General features: G+C 38.5%; 1 protein-coding gene across 4 annotated transcripts in view; it reads left to right on the top strand.

Moving 5' to 3' along the window:
• frmd6 (FERM domain containing 6) overlaps positions 1-16,023 on the top strand; it is a 103,511-nt gene that overhangs the window by 82,121 nt on the left and 5,367 nt on the right. For 2 of the 4 annotated variants that reach the window (XM_031890861.1, XM_012969325.3), the window contains exons 6-13: positions 4,192-4,378; positions 5,807-5,962; positions 6,607-6,672; positions 8,187-8,255; positions 9,086-9,260; positions 12,358-12,693; positions 14,111-14,230; positions 15,670-15,761. In XM_031890861.1, the coding sequence (XP_031746721.1) occupies positions 4,192-4,378; positions 5,807-5,962; positions 6,607-6,672; positions 8,187-8,255; positions 9,086-9,260; positions 12,358-12,693; positions 14,111-14,230; positions 15,670-15,761 (1,201 nt within the window). The remainder of the gene's footprint in view (positions 1-4,191; positions 4,379-5,806; positions 5,963-6,606; positions 6,673-8,186; positions 8,256-9,085; positions 9,261-12,357; positions 12,694-14,110; positions 14,231-15,669; positions 15,762-16,023) is intronic. The other 2 variants (XM_012969326.3, XM_012969327.3) reach the window with 2 other exon arrangements.

The following is a 16,023-nucleotide window of genomic DNA, read 5'->3' as shown; positions in this document are numbered from 1 at the left end:
GCTAGATACTTGCCTTACACTTACAGTCTGTGATATGTGAAGCTACCATTTTTTATAGGCCAATCATTTATACTTCAAAAGTGGACAGGTTACAGCAGTCTGTGGGATCCTGTTACACCAATGTCCTATGGATTTCACCATAGCAAATTCTGGTAATTGTACAAACTAGTGTTTTGTTTAGGTCATGACGAAGAACGATAGTCCATGTATAATCATTATTGCACACTCCCTGGAGCCTAAGATAAATAAACAGGCACATGTGTTTCTTGTAGCATAATGAGACCTTTATGGCCAAAGTGAAATCATTTGTTAATCCCATTAGTCCCAGTTATAGCTGTGCAGCACCCTGTTCTTGTACTCCATTTCTGGAATACCAGATTCTTGTGGTTTCCACAATTATTCCTTTGTCAAGGTAAAATACTGGCCTATGCTTTGATTGAAAAGAGAAAGATAAAATAGTCACAAGCAATGTTTAATGTTGGGACAACTCTTAATTAAATTGACTTGAACAGCAAATCTCAGCTGCAGCCTCTGTTGTGGACAGGGACATTTTCTTGATTAGAGCTACCAGTCATGTAGACATAGTCCTCCTAGAAGTTATAATCATTTCTCCCAACTTTTTGCAACTATTAATTAGTTTTGTTTTTTTGTGTGGTAACTGAGTTTTAAAGGAGCACTAAAAGCTATTATTTTCCTGCTGAACTGTAATTAGTACAGAGGAATACCTACACAAAATATAATCTTATACTCTCTCTGTAAAAGTTCTGAGTATGCTTTGTATTTATTCCTGATGTTGCTCTGCTTGGTCTTTGCCATGACTTGCCACGTCCCTGGTGGTTTTGAAAGATGTCTGTCACACTCACAGCAAGGTGGCAGAGAGTTCATGGAAAGACATTAATTTTAAATGCAAAGGAAAGATAAAACATAAAATGTAGTCATCCATTAATAGCAACATAGTAACTGAGTCACAGTTTTCGCTTACCAGTTTCAGAGTCGCTGTTACACCAGGGGAATTTACAAAGGTGTAGTTATGATGAATTTGGAGTTAAGTTGGAGAAAAGTGTAGGTTTTCTTACTCTACCCTAAAATGTTTCTAGATTTATGTAGAATGGGTTCCATTAACTTATTTGTACAGTGCAAAGCAACAGAAAGCCACTGCACTGGAACACCACTATGTTCTTTTGTCAATGCCATTCATGCTTGCTATCCCTGCACACACCGGTTTGTGTAGAAACAAAGGTTTACCACAGAGAGGCCCAGCCATGCTATTTTACTCTTTTTGTGCCCCGCTAAAGCACATATGTGTGAATAAACACACACATATTGCAGTATAATAAAGTGGGCATCGTCAGCATGTATGGGGCCCTCTGATGGGTGTACCCAACTGATATCTGGGAAAAATTGAACAGATGTTGATCAGGCAGGTTTGAATATTCCCCCCAGAAGTTGGGAGTACATCAGCTTGTTGATACAGTCCTGTATCCTGTGAAACGACATCGCCCACCTCAAGATGGGCAATCCAAGGAAAGTTCCGCTCATTTGGTGACCTCTTTTCAGACTTTTATACCTGCACTTTTAAACAAGTGACCACGTACAGCCCCAGTGACTTTTATTACATAATCTTCAATTTATGCCTTGTTTTATTTTCTATACTTGCGTTCAGCACTGTTCTCTGTATATAATTTAAATTGTGTAAGCATAGGAGCCCAATGATGTTGCTGTTAAGCCCAATAACCAGTCATTCCCACTGCAGAAAAGCTCATGTAGGAGTTCATGCTTGTATAATTCAGGTTAAATGAATAATTAATGTTCTAAATAGTCAGTGAGTTCATTTGGGGGCAGTGGAGGAGGGCGGAGTATGGGGACCATGTGGCATAGGGATTCACTCTTATGTCGTTTGGTATGGTATGTTTAATTTTTTGTAATTAAGTAGAACCATTAAATGTTTGCATAATTCAATGCTAACTTATGTATTGGGCAGTGGGATTTACCTTAAGTTTTTGTAATTCATAGGTGGTCAGTGGAGTTTGCCTCTGTCAAGCATTGACTTTTGCTTCATACACAAGTTACCTGAGTTTCTCGGCTGGGTTTTTTTTTTTTTTTTTTTACACAAACTGCATAAGTTTTGCCGTAACTTTACATATAACTTACGCAATTTCGTAACTTTCACAACAAGGCCAGGCCCATATACTAAAGAACAATTTGCCAGGCCCTGTACAGTAGGACCTCCTCTCCCCTCCGATGGCAGCCCTGTGGAGCACTATACTATGCTTTCACTTCCATGCCCCCACCCTTATTCTCCTACACGTTCTGCCCTAAAGTTCTCTTTATTTCCTCATACCTGTGCTCGCAAACACTGATATGTACACTATGCTTGGAATGCGTTATCATGGCCCAACAGGCACATTAAAGGGGCAGGAGACAAACACATGTTGCTTTCACACAAACAAGTATGTTGCAACTTTTACAGAGGATTAATTAAAGCTCATAAACCTTGAAAGTGGTTGGGAGGAAAAAAATTTCCTTTGCACATCACAGACATGTAGTTTACTATTGTGACAAGTGTTCAGACTCAGTTAAAGGGATACTGTTACATAGAGACACAATCTGTCCTAACATATGAGCTGAAACTCTTGAACAGAATTAATGGCATCTATTTGAATTTGGCTACAAACTAGTGGGAATATTTATTATTGTGTGTAAGGCAACATCACTGGTATAATAAATATGCCTCTGTATGTAGCCACAGACGGCATCCTGAGCTACAGGAGGCACTTAGTTAACACTGGTGCCACTAGTGCTGTTGCAGGCAGTGTGGTTGCCTATTCCCTAGAACTTTCTAATGCTTTTGTTTGCATTGTGCTTTTCCATTGATAGCACTTTGCAGCCTCATATAGCATATGATTGCGTGCATCACTGCCTGTGCCTTGCAGATGTTCTTGCCTTTGGGCGTAGCCATTTCTTGTATCACAGTCCCACTATTTTCATTTTTTGGAAAGCTACTGGCATCAGCACAATTCCAAATAACATCTGTTTTTCATCAAATAAATGAGGTATATTCTGCAGGAAATGTGGTAACTACGTTTCATTTGAGGGAAACAGATGTATTGAATATCATTTTCCTTATGAAATCTTTTCCCAGCTTTTAGCTACTTAAGACAAATATATATTTACTGTTATTCAGGTAAGACCGAGGCCACTTGAGGTGGGTGCCAGGGAACACTTCAGGCAGATTTTGGCTTGTTATAAGCAAGGGTTACTGTAGTGGTTAATGAAGGACAATGGAGTAGGCAACCTTTATCAAACAATGGATCCCTAGTTGTCTGGTTTGCTCCAGGCTCCACTACTGCTAAAGACAGCCCAGTTTATAGGGGACACCATAAGTCAATTCCTTCTGCAAGAATTCAGTAAAGTAGTAGCAATTATTTTCTATCCAGTTACCCAATAAAGGCATCTCCTTTAAATCAATGTTATTATTTTTTATATTGCAAGTTTTTATTCTCCATGGGGTAATAAAAAAACTAAACTTAGTTTATTTTGTATCTGAGGTCTTAAATGAACAATGTAATATTGTACACCATCTGCAGTTTACAAGGTGCTCACCCACATTAGTATTCCCTTCACCTACTAAAACAGGAACTGGCAATCTGTAAGTGGGGATTAGTGTGAGCAGTATCTATTTCATATAATGCAGGAATCTGACATGGTTCAACAGTTGCTGTTAAACTACAACTCCCAGTCCTGGCTGTAGGGCAAAACTGGGGCTTCTGTTTAGTAACAGCTGGTAGGCTACATAACGCAGATTTTTATCCTACAGTAACCTCTCTGTATTCGTGAATTTAGCAAAAATGCTGTACCAGGAGGAATATCCAGAGCATAAGCAGCGTTTTGCCCAATTAAATAAGGCAAATTCTAATATATGCTATGCTGTTGCTCTAGACTCCTACATTATGATTTTTTAAAGAGCTGCCTGGTGTCCAAATATCATCTATGAAAGATTGTCCATTACACATGCAATGAGATAAAGAGCCAGGCCTAATATATAAACTGATTTATAGCAGTACCTGTCCGGAGTCAGTACTGCAGTACTAGGGCCAGTGTATTTAGTTTGAGTCTTTCCATGCGTAGCCTGAATTTCACTGACAGCGCTCCATGAATTCACTCCCAGTTATTCCTCTTTCTTTTTTTCAGTGACAGAACAGCGAGATATTACTATTACTGCCACCTGAGAAAACAAGTGCTACACTCCCAGTGCATGCAGAGAGAAGAGGCCTACTTCCTACTGGCTGCCTTTGCTCTTCAGGCTGATCTCGGCAACTTCAAAAGGAACAAGCACTACGGAAAATATTTTGAGCCAGAAGCCTACTTCCCTTCTTGGGTAAGGCTCCATGCAAGTATTTCTTTTTCTCTGCCAAGTCATGTTATTTTCACTGGGATGGGTTTTCTTGGAAGTGTTTCTTCTGCATAGCGCTACAGAAATATATAACTTAGATTTATGGCATTTTCACATTTTAATCCTCATTTTAATATTGCACGGAATACTTAACCTTTAAAAGCTTTTTGAATTTTGCCAAAAGAAGTTTTGCTAGGTTCAGGAAGGTGATCTATTCATTATCAGTCATATTCTCGATGTTAATATATACATAATTTCTTTATGGAGTAAATCCTAACTACAAATGTATGGAAAAATACACTGGTGAATTTAGGCAGGAATTTTTTAAAACGTCATAATGAAAATATTCCTTATTAAGTAAGACAATTGGAAAGTGCTGGGTGCAATGACATACAGGTTTGCACATTTTGTGCTTTGCCCTTGTGCTTGTAAATGACATATGAACAAGAAGGCAATGTCAAGAAGAAGATAACTTAATGTGAGGTGCACATAACTCTGCATGTGGTGAACCCTATAATTTCTGGGTCGTTTCTTGGTGCCAGGCAGTAGCTAATTGATCAAGAAAGAGGTGTTCAGGACTATATTACTCCTTCACAATGAGAAAACAGTACATAAGGAAATAGATTCCAGTATTTGCTTCTTTAGCAGTCCTCCTACTGAGCCACCCACTGTAAATAACATTGTTCTGCATAAAGTGTAATATTCTGTGTATCACTCCCACTGTGAGTGGGACAATGTGTTTCTTATAAGGAGTACAGAAGTTTTATCGTTGGGATGATGGGAACTTGATCCAAAAACTGCTTTGGTTTTTTATGTATGCAATTATGTGAATTTAGTAAATTCAGGCTAAAGGGAAGATTCTGGAACTGAAGTAATAACACAGCAGAAAAATACTATATGTTTGGAATATATTTCTACCCAATCACCTCCAGTAATTTCAGCATTCAAACTGCAGGGAGTGTGTCTCTGCCAGTGTCTATATTCACATCCGTGAGGATAGTCTCACAATATTAATGTTACAGCTACACACAGGGCCTTGGAGATTAGCTGATGCTGACAGCTTCTTGTGTTTGACACACAGTCCATTGAGGCATCAGAACCCTGGTAAATACTAAACCGTAACTGGGAAAAATATAGAATCATTCCTGGCAAAAAAAGACATTTAAAATATAGCAGCCCATAAATATAAATCAGAATATGTAGATAATTCTTTACTTGTCATTCTGTTTGTCACAACTACAGTGGTCTCCTGCTCTTACAGTGACATTATACTGTTACTGTCAAGGTTCTGTTGTCACTGGTGTAGATCAACAAACCTTAGCCATCACTGCGTTAGTGAGAATACCGCCTTCTTCATTACTTTCTCTGGCAGAAGTATGCATAGTTACTATATTGGTCTGATTCTTCTTACAGGTAATAAAGAAGAGAGGGAAGGACTACATCCTAAAGCACATTCCAAACATACATCGTGACCAATTTGCACTGACCGTGTCAGAAGCACACCTTATGTATATTAAAGAGGCAGCCCGGCTTGATGATGTTGCTGTGCATTACTACAAATTGTATAAGGTAAGTGACAGATTGAGAGCACTGGTAGGATTTTACTGAGTAAGGGAATGGTTTTTACAAAAGGACTTTGAAATTTCAGCTTATTTAACAGAGACAAGATTTAACTGGTCTTTGGGGCACTATATTCTGCAGCTCTGATATAAGAATAGGCATTTAGAAATGAACGGCAATATTAAATGGACACAGTAATAAGGACAGTTTAATAGTTAAGTTATAGTAACTAAGCCTACGGTATTGCTATTTAGCATATGCCAATGAATTTGTGTGTGGTAGTGAATGGATATCCTTACCCTTACCTTTGGGCATGGATGGCCAAATTGGGCAGAGGACACCAAATGAGTGGATCTCTCTGTGTATGGCCAGCCTAAACCATGGTGCTCTACGTTATTGCTATTTACAAATTGACAAGATAATAGAGTAGATGATCACATGTGCTCTCTCACATGAGCAATCCCCTAGCTTCCAGTGCTGGAGGCTGGACAGACTTCACACACATAGTAAATAACATACAGTGTTGACTTAAAGGAAATATATTTTACAGTCAAGGGAGTGGGGGCAATATCCTTTCTGACCTAGTGGCCCTATTCTCTAAGTACTCTTGCAGATATATATAACATATTTAGTATGTATTTTTCTTTCCAAAGGATAAAAAAGAAATGGAAGCATCACTGATGCTTGGGCTGACATTAAGAGGAATCCAAATTTTTCAGGTTTGCTCCTCTACTTTTCATATATGTTATGAAATGTATGTGTACTATGTCATTTTCATGTTAGATATGTTGGGTTCGTGTACTAGTCTTCAAATATGATCCTCTACTAGGGATATATGATTCTCACCCACGGACAAAATGTTGCCTTGTTTTAACAAAACCGCGTCTCTGTCCATCTTTAGGAAAGGCTTAACTGTCTCAGCACAATATCCCAAAAAGGTATATTTCTGATAAAAGAAATCATCCACATCAGCACAGGGTTTGTGCAGTCAGTGCTGTGATAGTCTGTTGAGGTTTTTAGTTTAGGACATGACTCTTCTACAGGCTCGCTCTTTATATCAGAATTAACTGCTGTCCAGGTGACTCCTTCACTTACCAGTAACAAGTTATAGTAAAATCAGTGAACTGAGTTAATTTGATTGAATTATGGTTGAGGGTCAATTTGAAGGCTAAAGTACCCAATGCAGGCCTGCTTGCAATCATTCAACAGTTGCCCGAATGATCAGGAAAGTGAGTTTAGGCTAGTGGCACATGGGGAGTTTAGTCACCCGCGATAAATCTTTACACTAATCTTCCCGCAATACCTTTCCACCGTCAAGAATATAAATGGCCGGTACGGTAGAATGGCATACACAGTTTTCTGAAGTCGCCAGAAGTTTCCTCGCAAGGCATCCAACTAGTGAGAAGGCATTTTGGGTAGATTAGTCAGCCGCAGTAGCAAAGATTTATCATGGGCAACTAATTTCCCTGTGTGCCACCAAGCCTTATACACATACAGACAAATGGATTTACCAACATATGAGATTTCAGTTAGACGTTAGAGCTTTGGGCACAAACACGCAGATAATGTTGAGATGTGTGAATGAAAATTGGCCACATTGACTTGAATTATTAAATTATTTGCCTGTGTTTACCTATGATAAGAGCTTGTTCAGAATACAGTTTCAAATGTAATATTCAGATAAATAAGGCCATGTCATACTGTATTTGGTTGTTTACACATCCAATGACTTTTAAAAACAGATTGGGAGCACATGCATGCATTTATTAGTGAGTGGCTTAGAAAACTGGAAAGTGATTTTGGAATCAAGCAGGCAAATTCTTAAAAATGTCACAGCTGGGCTCCATATGTGTCCCACATCACAAAATACTGATGTATAATACATCCACAAGGATCTTACCATTCTCACAACACTGAGAATGGGTCACTTCCTATGCAATGCAAACACAACCGATAAGTTATTCATGTTTTGAAGTGGGCATCTCAATGCAAGATGACAAAAGATTGCTAAAAACCCCTTAATGGATTTATGTGAATGGAATCACAGTTGGATTTTACATCAGACTAGGGTATGCTGCAAATTTGTGTTAGCTTTGGGCTGGTACAGAAGCCCAAAGCATAACCAAGTAGCATTTCTACCCTACTTTTTTGTTAAGCTTTAGTTCTCCATGTGAGCAGTTGGATCTGCTTTTTTATGGGAGAAGTCATTCTCACTTACTTTAATTTTTTACAGAGTTCAGATGATGAGAAGCAATTGCTGTATGACTTCCCTTGGACAAATGTAGGAAAACTAGTATTTGTGGTAAGTTAAATAAAAACCATCAGAAAAAGAAATGACAGAGGGTCTTATTTTCACAGCATAATAAGAGGCTTTTTCAACAGGTAACCCCTAAACCTTCCAACTTTTTGCTGTTACTTCTTGTTGAAAAAAAAAAAAAGAAACATTCTGGAAATTTCTGGTGGAAAACATGACTTCAAAGCAAACAGCATTGTTGAAATTAGCACTGCCATTCTTGGAGGAATGCCTCCTGCTGCTTTTAAACAGTAAATCTGGCCAGACACACACCTATAAAACTGCACAAACAGAGTTTTCTTACAATTAAATATCTCATTGTATATCAGTCAGTTTAAAGATTGGGAAGGTTTTATAGTCGTTGAACCGTATCTGCCACTGTATGGCACATCAACATAAAGAAGTAAAGGGGAAATACAGGAGATTGTTTAGAGTGTCTGCACAAATGAATGAATTATTGATACCATGTATGGTTCACTGTACATTATCCATGTGTGATTAAGATGTATGGCCATTGGCCACCTTAATAAAGCATACAGCTAGGAAGAAGATCCATATGCTGTCACTGACCTTATATATCAGTACTCTAAATGTTATGTGTACAAAACTCAGTCAGTACTTTGGTTCTAGGAAAAATAATAAATACTTTGTCCTTAATATATTATTCATTATAATGCTATAATAATTATTATTAAATGTTCAAACTAGCTTTATGATAGAACATGCAGCAGGAGTATGGTAGAATCGTTTATTAATATAATTTTTCTGATGGGGGGTTCTCCTGTGCATTCACAAATCATTTCCCTCTTTTTAGTTTTTACTTTCCTTGTTTTAAATAGGGGAAGAAATTTGAAATTTTACCAGATGGCTTACCCTCAGCCAGGAAGTTGATCTACTACACTGGCTGCTCTGTCCGCTCGCGGCATCTTCTTCAGTTGCTTAGCAATAGCCACCGCCTTTATATGAACTTGCAACCTGTTCTGCGGCAAGTCCGGAAGTTAGAAGAACATGAAGGTATTTGATTTGTATATTGTTGTCCTACTAGTTAGGGCTCTGGCACACGGGGGAGATTAGTCGCCCGCGACAAAACTCCCTGTTCGTGGGCGACTAATCTCCCCGAGTTGCCTATCCCTGCCATCCCACCGGCGAACATGTAAGTCACCGGCGGAATGGCAGACGCGGCGGCGCGATTTCAGGAAATCGGCGAAAAAGACTCACGAGTCTTTTTCGGCGATTTGAACGAAATCGCGCCGCCGCGTCTGCCATTCCGCCGGTGACTTACATGTTCGCCGGCGGGATGGCAGGGGTAGGCAACTCGGGGAGATTAGTCGTCCGCGAACAGGGAGTTTTGTCGCGGGCGACTAATCTCCCCCGTGTGCCAGAGCCCTTAATCTGCCACTTGCAAGAGAGTTCTACAGAAATATCCTGGGCTGGTTCAGTTTTTACCGAACAGGAGCATCGACCAGGGGTATCAGGGAAGCGATTATAATCACTGGAGAACAGCTAATTAGTTGTTTTTGTGTTCACAGTGTTTAGGATTTTGGCTGGTGTCATGGCACTTATCTTGCTCATAGAATTATATTCCCACAAGATGTGCCAGAAGCTATGTAATCTTGTTCATAAAATCTTGTTCGTGCAATTTGCTGTGCAGTCATAAAATCTGCAGGTGCTGTACAATGTAGCTCTGGCAGAGGATATCAAGCATAGTTCATGGTGATATATAGCTTTCTGTGGAGTTATGTAGTAATGGATGTAGCATACAAGAGAAGCTGCTACTGAAGAGCGGAGATGTAAGTGCAGAGAAAAATGATTTTGTTGAGTGGCTATTTGACATTGATAAGGGTGAAGACATATGGAGCTACTAGTAGCAGCTACTTTTTAGGGCTACTAAACGCCAGAAAATACCCTGCTATAGACAGTACTGAGAATTCCCTCTGCTAAAACACAAGTAGGCACAACAAGTAGATGCTACTACAGGTATGGGATCCCTTATATGGAAACCCATTATCCAGAAAGTTCTGAATTACAGAAAGGCCATCTCCCATAAACTCCATTATAAGCAAATAATTCTAATTTATAAAAATGATTTCCTTTTTTCCTGTAATTAGAAAACAGTACCTTGTACTTGATCCCAACTAAGATATAATTAATCCTATTTGGAGGCAGAACAGTCCTATTGTGTTTATTCAATATTTAAATGATTTTTATCAGACTTAAGTTATGGAGATCCAAATTAGGGAAAGATCCCTTATCCGGAAAACCCCAGGTCCCGAGCATTCTGGATAATAGGTCCCATACCTGTAGTAGCTCTGTGTGTCTTCACCCCAAGAGTCACGAGAATCGGCACAAGGTGCCTTCTTAGCTCATAAAGGTTTTGTGTTCTCCTAGATCAGGGCATTTATGCTATCTGCAACAGTTTTTACTCCATGATGTGCATGGGGATTTTTTAATAGTATAAATAAGGGAGGGAGAAAAGGTGTGTTTGTTTAAAAACAACACAAAACACAGTTTTGTAGGTTGCATTTTTAAAGAGCAAAAAAAAGGATATTTTTCTTTAAGAAGGAGCCAAATATTCCTGGCCTCCCTGCAATACAGTATAGCTAAAGTACAAGTACATTCTGTTTATTGAAGGCAGTTATTTAAATTAAATAGCAATAGGAGAATGGCAGGGCCGTGGAAGAACAGGCATCAGCAGGGAATGTAAGCTTCGTTAGGAATAAAATTGCAGTGTAAGATCCCCATAGGGCTACCCTACCATTCCAGGCCTGAATGGAAATCTAAAAGAGTGCGTGGGTATTTTGCTGCTCAAAGGAAAGAACAGCAGTTTTTTTCCCTTAGGTAACCCAATGAGATAAGTGCCTAGATCTGTCTTATTCCCCTTATAGTAATATATATATATATATATATATATATATATATATATATATATATATATATATATATATATATATATAATATATATAATTTACTCATTTATATACACATATAATATTGTTCTGATCTTGTCCTTAAGGGACCCAAGAACTTGACTTCGCTTTGGCCAGCTTTTATTTACTTTCTTTACACCATGCCATTAAGGTGAGCTTGCTTCTCAGAATTTAGGTGGTTGATTTATATTTCTAGAAGAAAGGTTTGTGCCCAGGCAACTAGCTAGGCGCATAGGATTGCTTTTAATAACTTTTTTGTCAACTGTGGGTGCAATCAAGGATTTTACAGATGTGATAGCAAGCATTTATTAGGTCAGTTCTCAAACTAAAGGGACATTCATCAGTGAGACACTGAACATGTCTGAACTAGCATCGCTAAAAGGATTAAATGCAAAAACCAACATATGTAAGTGATGCGATGGCAGGAGCAAGATCTGATTGGCTTTTTGAGTTGCCCACGGTGCCAGGGAGCACAATGTTTTGTGTGAAGCAATGCCAGCACTAGCAAGTAATGACAAAAGTTGTTTGTGGGAGAGAGCAGTTTTTGTTTGAGGATGGCTGCAGAATGGGGGATTGGGGTAACTGCACTAGTTTTTTTTGGAGTGCAAATAATGTGTGGATTACTAAAATTTATAAGTACTAAAGGCTATTAGCACTCAACTACAAGTTCAGTTCCCTGGATAAAAGTAGCCCCATGCTACTATATAGTCAAGGAACTCCTCATACTGCCGATATCCTTATTAATTGCAGTTAAGGGCACATTATCCACAGTAGTCTAGTAAAATACTAGGAATGCACCAAACCCAGTTTTTTTGGGTTCGGTCGAACCCCCGAACCAACCCCGATGGATTCTGCCAAATACTGAACCAAACCCGAATCCTAATTAGCATATGCTAATTAGGATCGGGAAGGGATAAAAATTGCAGAAAACCGAACCCTGGTTAAAAAAGCCAAATCATCGATTCGCTGCATCCCTATAAAATACAGATATATGATTTGTAGCCGACATGACTGCTATAGGGTCTCAACAGTCTTCCCCTAGGGTTTAGAGATATTGTTTTAAGGAACACCGTTGTCCCATTAGTTACAGACTGCTTGCTTTTTTTGGGGAAATAGTGATTTATGTTTTTTTATTTTCTTAAATGTTAAAAATTTGCTAGTAAACTACTCCCTTTGGCTTTCAGAAAAGAAACAGTACAGGGAGTCATACATCAGTGACACTCTTGATCAGGACATGGATCAGTTAGAGAAGCGTTCTCGTGCCAGTGGCAGCAGTGCAGGCAGTGTCAAGCACAAACGCCTCTCCAGGCACTCGACGGCAAGCCACAGCAGCTCGCACACCTCAGGGATAGAGGCAGATACCAAGCACAGGGACATTGGACCAGAAGACAGTTTCTCGGGGACATCGCTTCACAGAAAGCTGAAAACCTGTAGCTCAATGACGAGCAACAGCAGCTCCCATACTTCTGGGGCTGAGAGTGCTGGCAAGGACAGACTGGAAGATGACTCTCAAGAAGATGGTAATTTCAGTAGATGGAGCTGCCAGCTTGTTATGCTTGTCCTCCCCTCCATAGCAGCATTACTATCATTTGATTGATCATATTAAATATGTGCTATGGAAAACATAAACAAATAAAGGATGTATTTTTTTCTTTGACAGTTAATGGCTTTAATCTGTCCATCCAACCATAACTAATTGTATTGTTAGATCTCCAAGTGGTGCTTGGACCATCCATAGTAAATCTGCTGTCCTGAAAACAAAATTAGGTCAAATCTGAGATGTCAAGCTAAGTAGGGGGGAAGGAAGAATTATTCTCCCATCTGCTATGGCTTTATGGAAGCTGCTTGAGCTTTCTTCTGTCCCTTGCCAACTGCAGGTTAGAATTAGAAGGTCTAGAATATTGATTGATTTAAAGGTTTGTAAACCCAAATATAAAGTTTTGCATAATGTATTTCAAAATAACATTCCAAGATACATTAATTCCAAATTTTAATAATTGAATGTTATTTATAAATGCAATACTGGGTTTGACAATTAAAACAAATTTACAGTCATGAGCTCTCCACCAGCCAAGATTCCGGTTCACTACTGCTTTATCATTTCAGAACTAGCCTTGCAGAGAATATAAAGGAAATACAGATTCTGTTTTAGTAACTTGATCAGAATAACATTTACAACATTTTACAGTTGGGTTTAGAAACCCATTCAAAATCTATCTATAAGTTTAGTTCTTTTTTTCTGAAATCTTGGTATGTTATTGACAGTAGGATTTACAAATAGCTAAGGGTTTACTGCCATATTTACTGCTTTTAGCTTTTAGCACTAAAATCAATTTTTACCTTACGCTGGTCCTTTAGTAATAAGTTTAGGCATCTAAATTCAGAACTAAATTTAACCCTTTTTGCCCCAGATTCACTTAACTGTAGACAGAAGAGCTTGTTGGCAAGAATGTTTACTTGTATAGTTTTGTCTCCCCCAGCTCCTGCAGCTGCAACGGTGCCTCTGTGTACAGTATATTCCATTTAAATGAACATTTAATATTCTTTCATTAAAAAGACTTCTCTAGTTTCAAAAAACAATATCCTTTTGTATAGTGCAAAGAGCCTTTTCCATTCCATTCATCCGCTAGTGTTGTTAATTTGCCCTATTAGATTTCAGTGGGGAGGAAATATGCTGTGTATTAGGAAACTGCTTAAGCCTGCCAACCGTTCCCTAAAGCAACTGCATTGTATAAATGATTTTCTTCATTAGGGAACACTGTAATAAACACTTAAATATGGTTAATTAAATAATTCAGAAGCTCTAGTAACCACATTTTAATTTGTACATAAACAGAATATTTATTTCAGAAATGTTATTATATTTCAACCATATTGATATCAGTGTATGTACAATGGATGAATATTAACGAGTGTAACTAAAACTTTTATTTATAGAAATAGAGATGTTGGTTGATGATCCAAAAGATCTTGACCTGCCCCTGGACATCAGCCCCGACTTGTGTATTTACATAACAGAAGACATGCTGGTTTCCCAACAACTAAATGGACATTCAGGTAAGTTGCTGCTATATTCTGATTCACCAGTTAGCTTTAGGCATACCAAGGTATCCGTATTTTGCTTTATTTTCCTTGTTACTTAACTTGCATAAGGATTCCCAGAATGTATCTAGTGGGTGTTTTATTGGTTTAGAAAAATATATTTAGGTCCCATGCATATTCAGCCTATCCCATGTCTGAGGACAGATAGAAATATAGACATATATCATGTAGATCTTCAGATTGATATTATAGATTGCACTACTATAGAATCTGGCATGCATGCAGTGCAATGTAAACATTTTGCAATTTACATTTATTTTATATTTTTAAGGTATTAGCAGTTTTACACTGCTTTTGTTTCAAAAAAAAGTAGAGAGAGGCAGTGAGAAGAAAGTACATAGTGTCACTAACTCTCTGGTTCTTTTGCCAAAAGCCTGGTATTAAAACTGCTAATAAATCAAAAACCAAAGTAGAGAACCTTAAGCAGCACCAAATTGTCACTTGCCAACTGCACTACCCTACACTGCATTTTTTTAACCAGGTAAAGCAAATAGGGCCATTTTGTGTGTCCCAGTGGTACAGGTGCCTCTGTAGGGTGCCTAGGGTTGTAGCCACACTTTTATTCTTGTTTTTGGCCATGTAGAGCAGAGATTCTCAGTTTAATGAAAAAAATGACAATATTGTTTGTGGGTGGGCTGGGTAGACTTTGGTGCATCATTTCAAGTAAACTTATAGCCAACTTTACTGTGCAAAATATTTGAGATAGTACAGCAATAAAGTTTCTGAGGGAGTTGTAACCACCCTGGGTCCTAGTGGTATTAAGGGGCCCCATAGTCATAACTGTTTTGTACGTCACTGACTAAATGTCAAATTCCAAGTGGTCAACATACATTCCAATGATGTAGGTTTACATAAAAGCAATCCACAGTGAAGCTACTTAATGACCTATAAAGCTTCTGCAAAGGAAAAGCTTTGCAAAGGGTGTAAATCCCTGTTCCATTAGAATGGTATACATGTATTTAACTGTATTGTACTGCATACAATACATTTACATAGATTTAAGCAAGCATAGAGTACAGTAATAAGTATTACATTCATTCAGTACAGTTAGTGACGTTGCACAGGGCTATAGTTCTCAAGTACTTGTCAGGGGTAACCAGCCTCAGTATTTATTATACAAAAATGAAGAGAAGTGTTTTAAAATTCACAAGCGGATGCAGAACAGTGGCATAACTACTCTACCCTACTCTAGTATCCTTATAATCCTACCCTGCCCATTTACCCCTGCTTGCTTGCTTGCATATAAATCCCTGCTCCTGGGCCACTCTCCTACCTATCTGCAATCAATGTCAACCTCCCCCCGCAGCCATGGGTCTGCTTTCTCTATTGTTACACAACTGAAAAGGAAGGAGGCAACTGCCCCCTATAATATATATTTTTTTTTCTTTTTTAAGGTCTGGTTGTTAAAGAGGTAAACTCGTCAACTTCTAGTTCCTCAGAAACAGTAGTGAAGCTGCGTGGCCAAAGTATTGACTCTATACCACAGGTACATTTTTTGTGGGATTTTTGATGTGTCACTTTTCTTGGGTAGCACTTTTTATTATGGGAGACCTGCAGCTTTAAAGTGTTTATCTTAGTCTCCCAATTGGTGGCAGTTGCACCCCCAGCCCTATTAGCACAAACTAGCAGCTAGTATTATTCCTTATTAGTGCCATTCCTCTTTCTTCTATTGTCCCTACATACACACATTCATACATAAACAACACACAAGCTACTTGGTAAATGAAACAATATGAATAATAGGCCAG

The sequence above is a fragment of the Xenopus tropicalis genome, chromosome 8 (genome assembly GCF_000004195.4).
Source record: "Xenopus tropicalis strain Nigerian chromosome 8, UCB_Xtro_10.0, whole genome shotgun sequence".
Classification (NCBI taxonomy): Eukaryota; Metazoa; Chordata; class Amphibia; order Anura; family Pipidae; genus Xenopus; species Xenopus tropicalis.
Note: the sequence above shows the minus strand (reverse complement) of the source record. Positions and strands in the feature narration are given on the sequence as shown.